Source organism: Stegodyphus dumicola, chromosome 1 (assembly GCF_044657685.1).
Source record: "Stegodyphus dumicola isolate Sdum_Otavi_A_Nest chromosome 1, ASM4465768v1".
NCBI lineage: Eukaryota > Metazoa > Arthropoda > Arachnida > Araneae > Eresidae > Stegodyphus > Stegodyphus dumicola.
Genome location: NC_140768.1, coordinates 238,358,130 through 238,367,138, shown reverse-complemented (window position 1 = coordinate 238,367,138; position 9,009 = coordinate 238,358,130). Strand labels below are relative to the sequence as shown.

General features: G+C 30.7%; 1 protein-coding gene across 1 annotated transcript; it reads left to right on the top strand.

Moving 5' to 3' along the window:
• Positions 1-2,272: 2,272 nt before the first annotated feature.
• On the top strand, positions 2,273-7,544 carry LOC118204222 (uncharacterized). The gene is made up of 4 exons (XM_085811815.1): positions 2,273-2,336; positions 5,190-5,238; positions 5,351-5,388; positions 6,459-7,544. The coding sequence occupies exons 2-4, from the start codon at positions 5,220-5,222 to the stop codon at positions 6,837-6,839; spliced, it is 438 nt and encodes a 145-aa protein (XP_085667941.1). The 5' UTR covers positions 2,273-2,336; positions 5,190-5,219; the 3' UTR covers positions 6,840-7,544.
• Positions 7,545-9,009: the final 1,465 nt, after the last annotated feature.

Below are 9,009 nucleotides of genomic sequence, written 5' to 3'. Positions count from 1 at the left end.
CTCGGCCGCTGGTGGGCCATTTAAGTCCGAAGAACGTGATATTTAATTAATAAAGGTAACACACAAAAAGTTAAAAAAACACCTTTATTAGCGTAATGTAAAATCTAAAAGCTTTCAGGTTTGTCTATTTATTTATTTATTAGTCCAAAGGAGCGATTTGACCAGAAGGTTTATTAATTTCATTTTGCGATGATTCACTACAAGCTTGTTTCACTTTTCAAATTGTTACCACCAATATTATCGACCTGTATTATACTCGTATTTAAAGAAATTAAATAATGAAGACTCTGCATAAATGTATGTATGTTTCTTGCATTGTGATAAAACCAAAGTACCTAGAGCCATAAAATTTCGAAAAACGTAATCCTTCTGCGAATATGGGCACACCAAATTTTAAATTTGGATTATGTTTTATTATCGATTTCATATTTTGTAAAACTTTAACGAATTTCGATTAACAAACTCAAGGATTTCAAAGCGAACAATGGCAACACTGCACTGAATAAAACATTTTTCTCTCCAGCGTGCGCGAGACTAACTATAGGAAATTCTAAAGATATGCTAATTTTAAATATTTTGTGATTTTGCTGTTGAATCCAATTTTATATGGCGTAAGCTCCAAGAGCGTGATATTAAAAAAAAAAAAAAAAAAAAAAAAAAAAAAAGCAAACACACAAAACGTTGACAATAAAAAGACAAAAGAAGTTCTGTGAAGCCATCTTAGTAAGAAAACTGATCATTCATATAATGAAGTGTGAAAGGCCTGAAAAAGAGAGAAAAATGTACACCAACACTTAATACTGAGTCGGGAATTGTAAACATATACTACTATGCTACTTTTAAAATTTTTGTAAATTTTCTGCTGAATTGCATGTATCCTAAATGCGAAGAAAATGATTGTTATTAATAAAGCTAAAAAGACAAAAGTGTTAGTAGGAGCGGTTGCTGTAATACCACAATGGTAGGTTGCGAGCTTAGACAGAACGTAAAAATCCTTAACACTTTTGGGAGACTGTTAAAATCTGAAACTGTTCCAATTTTTTTAATTTTTATTGATTTATTTATTTTTGGAGGTCAGCTAATTTAGACCGTAGGCGGTACGTTGACCTTGGATTTTTCACTTTTAAAAAAGCCTAGTCCATTTTAAATAAGTTTTTTTTACATTGTTACCTAACGCAATTGTATGCCTTTCAATTTAAAATTAGTGTTGTTAAGTATGTAGTCAGTTTAAAAAAAAATGTGCTCCTTCATTACTGCTTGCCCTTGTGGTGTAATGGGAAGCACGTCCCGTTAGCAATCAGAAAGTCCGGAGTTTGAATCCCGAAGAGGGAATCGTTATTTTCCTGTTTCTTGCTTCGGAAAAGTCTATTAGACTGTACAAACTGAGAATAAAATGGCAAATATATCGAAATACAGTTGGTACTTCTGAAATCTTGAAATATATTTAAAAAATTCTTTCGATAAAATTATCTATGTTCTTTCTTTAAGGGGCTTCATTCATTTTTAAGAAAAACATAATGAATTCTGTTGGTATTTTGAATGTTGGATTCCATAATTTCAATTTCATTTCGAATTCTTTCATTTCTGAACATTGTTTATTAGTTGCTTTTAGCTTAAAGGTATATGTTCTAATTAAGTCTAATTTTACCCTCAAAAATGCTGCTCACAAACCGAAGGATGGCCATATCTGATATAGCAGTAAGCATTTATTGCGGAAATATGCCTGCAAAATATACCTCATCTTTGATTTTGAATCACTTCAATTAAACTGAAATTATTAAATTCAATTAAACTGAATCACTTCAAATTTTTCAACAGCGTGATTGTTTTAACTCAAAAACCTAAAAATGTTCTAAATCGTATCCCGGAGAAAAAAACGAAAATGTAAATCTGCCGAAATTCCAGAAATATTGTCTATAACTATAACATCACGATCAAGATTGGCGTATACATTTTTTCTTTCTTTTTCTTCCTGTTTTAGACAGCTTAAATCTCTAATCAGTGTAATATTATTTTTTTTATAAAGGCAAAACATGATTTTATAGCCTTAATACTAAAGGTAGTAATTCATCCTTAATCTATCACACGTTTGATAAGGATCAAAGGTTGCTTCTGTGACCAAGGTTACGTCTCATAACATGTTGCAAATCTGATGCATCATGATTAACAGGTTTTAACTTTTTTTTTCTTTCACACACACACACCGAAAGAAAAAGTTACGGTTTGATCTCGTTGACCCCTCTGAGCGTCATGTGAATAATTAAAGCAAATGCAGGAGATATAAAAGCGAGGCAAACTTTCACCATTCATTCTCATCTTCGACAAGAAGAGTAAAGGTAAGACCAAATTTCTATTGTTTTAGAAAGTCAGATCTTAGTGTACTCTAACTTTAGAATAAGCCATTAGATTATATACGTACTTCAAAACCAGTCGTGTTCATTTGCTTCAACAACTTTCAAGCTCCAACATAGTGCAAGTTCCAATAATTTAGGACATTTACTTCGAATAAAATTACTGCATATCGTATTTAATGTCGAAAAATAGGCTTGCAGTTTTCGTATGTAGAATCCAATTAGCGTGTACTTATGCAAGTGTTAAAAGATTCTCTGCTCTGTAACGTATAAAATATTGCCAAATTTTGTTTTTACAACTAGGATATTATCTTTATTACTTACAAGTTATCAATGAAAATTACTTTAAATGCTATGTCTGATCCTTTTCTCAGGCTATGCTATAATGAATTCTACTTTATTCCTATAAAGTGCCATTATGGACTCTATAAGGATCGGTTTGCTAGTGAATCAGATAGATGTGCAACCGAAATAATTTTGCAGTATCTACATGTAGATGTGTTTCCTTAAAATATGTCATTGAAAATTTTGTTTCTATTTTATTATACACTATAATGGATTCTATGGGGCTCTGTTGATTAAATAAAGGAATAATGAACATCATCAATATAACTTCTCAACGCTTGCAACAATACTAGTTTATATTTTAAAGAATTATGCTTCTGACTTACTAGCATGCTTGCTTTAACAAAGAATGTTTCATTTTGATGCTACTGCATTCTATTTAGTTCGTGACAGTTCTATTCAGTTCGTGAGAGAATATATTACAGATTTGTAAAAACAATTCTCCTCAACATTTTAAGATTTTTATAAACAGATGTTAATTTATAAACCAACAATATTCTTTATGACAATTTTGGAATTCTTTGGTAAAATATTATGTGAAAATCTTTACACAAGGAAGTTTAGTGAAGGTCTTCTTCTTTCATTCTGAAATCTTTAACATTATTTAAAATTAATTTTCTTCGGTATCACTTAAAATTTCAAAACGGAACTCACTTTGCTGAATTGATGTGTGACTGAAAACATATTCTATTAAACTATAAGGTATTTTCTTGCCTTCGAGCGAGCCTTCGTGGTATAGTGGTCTGCACGCTCAGCGCGTAATTGAGAGGTCCGCGGTTCGATTTCCTGCGAAGGCTTTGCTAATTTTTCAATTTGTCTGCTTCCAAAAAAATCCCTAATGTCTCTACAGAACACTTTGTTAACACTTATAAGTACGAATTCAGAGTGTAGCAGAATATTGTAAGCAAGTCCCTTTTTGTATTTACCCAAATATTTGCTTCGAATTCAAATTGTTTTGCTTTTTGACCATAAATAAACTTATTACAAAATTATATTACTTTATCCTTTTATGGTGTTTCAAAACTTCTTAAATAAGCTAGCATATTAATGAACTGTATTTTAAGCTGATTTTCATTATTTTTATAAATGAATCTGATAAATAATCTTCGAGAGATTGTTCCAGTTTTCCACATAACTAAAAAGCTATTTCAAAAAAATATTCTTAAAAATTAGTCATTCTTTAATATTAAAATATCTTAGTTCAAGCATAATGAATGACCCTCTCCCTAACAAAAGTAGATTCTAGCCTACAGATCTACACCAGGGAGGAATTCCCCTCTGGGGAGGGATTTTACAGTTCTAGTGGGAAATCAAATAACCTTTTATTTAGCTGTTAAATAATGAATTTCAGTTTATGAATATAAAAAACTACTTTTATTTAAGTTCTTGTATTTATCAACATTCTCGACACTTCCTGTTATTTAATTTGTAAAATAATCTGAATAATTAAGAAATACTCTTTAAAAAGTAATCTAAACCTAAATAAATATTTTAGAAGCAGAGCGGTAGTGAAAGGGATGCATAGGGCAAAACAGTTTGAGAACCATTGAACCCATTATCCTTAATGTCTTAAAAATGAGTTTAATTTTGGCCTACCTCTTTTTTGAGCGAAGATTAATTTCTTACCATGGTTAAATGTTGAAAAAGCAGTTAATAACAGGTAATAATTTCAGCAATCTATGCTAATCACAAATTCTCAATTGTTAAAACACAATTTGATGCGTTTGATAGCATTTCGCTCATAATAAACTTATTTCAAAATTTATTACCATAGTCATATACACAGAACTTAGCCACCCAACCGGGATAATGGTTTAGTTTAGTTTAGTTTACTAGTGTGTTGCAACCCTCCTTGCCGATAATAATCGGCTTCATGGTTAACGCAGCACACCCGACGCAGAAAAACAAAAATACTGTTAAAAGATAAAAACAAAAAAAAAGTAAAGCACAGATTAAACAGTTTAACACAGATTTATTAATATAGTTGGATCCGGATTATGATTATAGCTATAGTGGATATCCGGGATAGTGGTTAGTGACTTGACTGCAGAAAAGGCATGGATGTTTCTAAATGGATGGTGTCTGTGCGGCGAGGCTCAATCTTGCCTGTTTGCCATGATGAATTTCGTCGGCTTGCTCTGATGTCGGGCAAACGAGATCAGTCACAAGAGCAATACAGAGCTTATTAAATTCTAAGCTAATATTACATCTAATAATTTGTAAACGCTAAGTAATCACAATTTTGGTTGGATTTATCTACAGTAAAGTTAATAATGTTCCTGAGGAAATCTGCTCTTTAGTAACATATTTTCCTAAAAATCTGCGAACGTTACAAAAGTAAAATTATTAAACTGGTCAACTATTTTGCGCAACATACTGACTTTTAAGCTTCATAAGAAATTAGAAATTTTTCAATCTTAATTATTTACTCAATATATTTGCAAATAAATCGTGTTTTTCTACAATTACCAGTACTTTCTCTTTTCTTTACAGTTTCGCCATTTCTAAACAAAAGGCATTATCATGAAGTTCCTTATTTTAAGTAAGTTTTGTTCATACATAATAAAATATTTTTTAATTTATAATGTATAAAATAATAAATATAGATTCAAAATTATTTTTTAATATATCAATTGTTTATTATTTTATTGCAGGTGGTATACTCTTAGCTGCAGCATACGCAGCTCCAAAGGTAAATATAGCTTAAAGTGCGGTTCAAATATACCTTTAAATTAACTTAAATATCATTAAAAATATCAAAAAGAATAGTATTGCAACAAATCATTTAGCTACATTTAGCGAGTTTAAAATACAAGCTACTTTTATATATATACTATATGATGTTGTATGCCTATAACAAGGAATTATAGGTCGCATTTGAATTAACGTATATTTCAAGCTTTTAACTGAAAACTAATTCATTTCAGATATTGTCTGAACGTTTGAATATTAAAAACTTTCTTGGATAGTTCTATTTTATGATATTTAACAAAATGTTGCAAATATTTTACATAAATTTTTAAAATAAATCTTTTTACCGAATGCTAGTTAACTAAATGATTAGAATAAGTAAGACATTCTAAAATTCAGGCGATATTTCCCGGGAGAAATTTTCTGTAAATTTTCGAAAGCGAAATCCTTTTAACAGTTTGCCCTTCAAGTATCTTCGAGAAACTGTATTTTAAAACACATTATTTCAATAATTTGGTGTATATTTGTTCTCATCGATAACGGCCGAAAGTTCTGAAATTATTTCTAAAATAATATAGTAAACAATGTAGCTTATAATATTTTGTGCATGCTAACTGAATTGAACGGACCAAAACTGCTTCTTGTACTTTTGAACCTGAATTTAAACGGCTAACGTAACATTAGTTGGAATCTTTTAACATTATAAAATATTGAAGAATAAGATATTAAGTTACAGTTTAACTTAATAGATATTTTCGGTAATTACAAACCATTGGAGATGGTATAAAACAAATGGAAAGTGAGACGTTTAAGAAAGGAAAAAAAGAAATTGTTTTTTAAACTTACTTTTACTTATCTTTCATATTTTGATTTTGTGCTTAATACAAGATAAAATTTTTGTTTTAATTTAAGATATGCAATCTTTTGCATGTTTATGAAGGAAAATCAGCTCATAAATCTCTCAGTTAATCAATAGAATTTCATATAAAAGATAGAATCTATAGAAATTTGTTATTCCATATTATTATTTAGTTTTGATTTTCTTGCGAAGTAAAACAGCTTCTTTTTCAGAGAGCAAAACGTGAGGCTTACGCTCTCCCTGACGGTGCTGACCTTTTAGTGGGACCAATTAAAACAACATTCTCTTGCTTTAACGATGGTTATTTCGCCGATATTGACAACAACTGCCAAATCTTCCACGTCTGCCACTCTGTCCAGGCAGAGGATGGTTCAAAGGAGACTCAACAGTGGTCCTTTATCTGTGGTAACCAGACCATCTTCAACCAACTCACATTAAGTTGCGCTGATCCTGAAGAGGCTGTACCCTGTCCGGATGCTCCAACCTTCTACAGCATCAATGAGAGGATTAATGCTGAAGATCCCAACCTCTACTTTTTGACAGAAGAAGACATAATAAGAGCAGAAGCTTTATTGTACAAGAACAGGAATTAGGGAAATTACATCTAATAGAAGGCTGGTCTATACTTTGGACTTATATGATAAGAAGAATGGGGTCTCAAGAGAAAGACATCCGCCTGCTGTGGTTCGAGAAGATATGGTGAATATTTTTGCAACAATTCAGAGTCTTCTTCGGATATTTTTAATTCTTTCGTTTACTTGAAACTTTGAATCTTTGCACAAGTTTACCCCTTCCCTTCCGTTTGGTGTGTTCTATGGATAAGTTATTTATCTTACATATAGCATCTTAATCTTACTTGCTATTTTTCTTAAGGAAAAAAAAAATCTGCTTTGTATTAACATTTGGTGTTTTTTATTATTAACTGATTATGTTTCTGGACTCCTTGTGGTGGTATGCAGGTAAGCTTTTGGAAATTTTCGCGCTATTTCTCCAAACCCTGTACTTTAAATTGCATCCTGCAGCAGACTGGGGATTTTCGCTTTTTCACGAATGACACTGTTTTGAAACATAAACGACGAAGGCTTTTGCTTTTCAAGACACATTTTTCTTGCCATTTATTGAATTAGAGAAATATATCTTACTCTTTTTATGTAGCGTAATTGTATAGTGTACTTGTTTTATTTAGCAAATTATTTAGATTCTTATATTTGTAAAATAGTAACTGTGATGTCTATATGTTCCTGTCGGAACTTCCACGCTTTGCTATAATCCATAAATAAAACTATTTTGGCAATTTATACCTGTTTCGTTTCTTGTATATTTGAAGTGTTACACTTTTTTTAAACTTGCATGGTATTATCTTTATTAATTTTTTATATTAAATTTACTTGAAGGTACTTTTTTCGGTAATTGAAAATATTTAAGAAACCAGAAATGCGTAGCTAATCAAACTAATAGATATTATAGGGCATTTTAGTTCGTAGAAAAGGATGACATTAGAATTGCTGAAAAGGAGATGGGGAATATTAATATTTATATTCGTATTAATATTTATATTAATAAATTAATATTTTACTTCGCAGAAAAGAAAATTTAGAAAAAGAGAAAAAAAGAAAATTTAAAAAATAACCTGAAATTTTTCAGGTTTTATATTGCGTCCAAAGGTTTTATATTGCGTCCAACACAAAACAATACAAAATGTATTGTTTTGTGTGTTACCTTTATTTATTAAATATCATGTTCTTTGCACTTAAACCATAAAAGTGAGTTCACCAATAATATCCTAAAATAATTTTAAAATGAGGTACCTTTAGAATTTCAGATACACAGTCTCGCGGGCTGAAATTGTTTATTCCCGTACAGTTTTGCCATTGCTTGCTTTGAAATCGTTAAGCTTGTTAATCATAAAGTCGTTAAAAATTTTACAAAATATGAAATCGATAATAAGACAGATTTCCAATTAGGGCTGCCAGATGTGCATATTCAGTGGAAGATTACGTTATTCAACATTTGGTGTCTGTATAGGTACCGCTGTTTTACGACAATGCGAGAAACATACATGCATGTATTCAGATTCTTCATTATTTTATTTCTTTAAATATAACACAGGGGAATAATATTTCGGGGCAAGAATTTGAAAAGTGAATATACATTCATAGTGAACCAACGCAAAATGCTAAAACGAAATTAATTTCCCTTATGGGCTAATGCCGTTTGGCCTAAAAAGGAACCGTTTAGTGTGAAAAATATTAATCCTGAAGATTTGAAGTTTCATATTAATTAACCAATTATTTTCTTATTTTAACTGTGCATTTACTTTTCTTCAGCTACTAGCTAATTAACCAATTTACCTACCAGGATGTAAATTTAATTAATCTATCAAGTTTAGAGTCCTTGAATTCGAATGAAAGCCTTTGCGGATGCCGTCAGTCTATTACTTAATTAGTCCGTGACTAAATTAATTAAATCAGCTTTAGCTTTGCTACCCATAACTGCTTCGAGTAAGATTTAGAGTTGAACCAAAGTTTAGTAGCCGCATTTTGATTTGTATTTAATATTTTAATTTTACTTGAACAATTTTTCCTAAATTCGCGCAAGCTGGGCAGACTTGACATTTTCGTTTGTTTTGTTACTGAATAATTCGTGTATTTTAGCTTTGCTGAAATTTGCGATTTTAGCAGAAACTAAGAAAGAGCATATCCACTGTAAAAAGGTTTGTGGGAGAAGAAATGTCAGAAAATTTTGATGCTCTAGATCTCTGAA

Excerpts from the sequence above, each read along its gene's own strand:
- LOC118204222 (XM_085811815.1), top strand. Across the intron at positions 5,389-6,458 it reads CAGCATACGCAGCTCCAAAG|AGAGCAAAACGTGAGGCTTA; the intron begins GTAAATATAGCT and ends CTTCTTTTTCAG.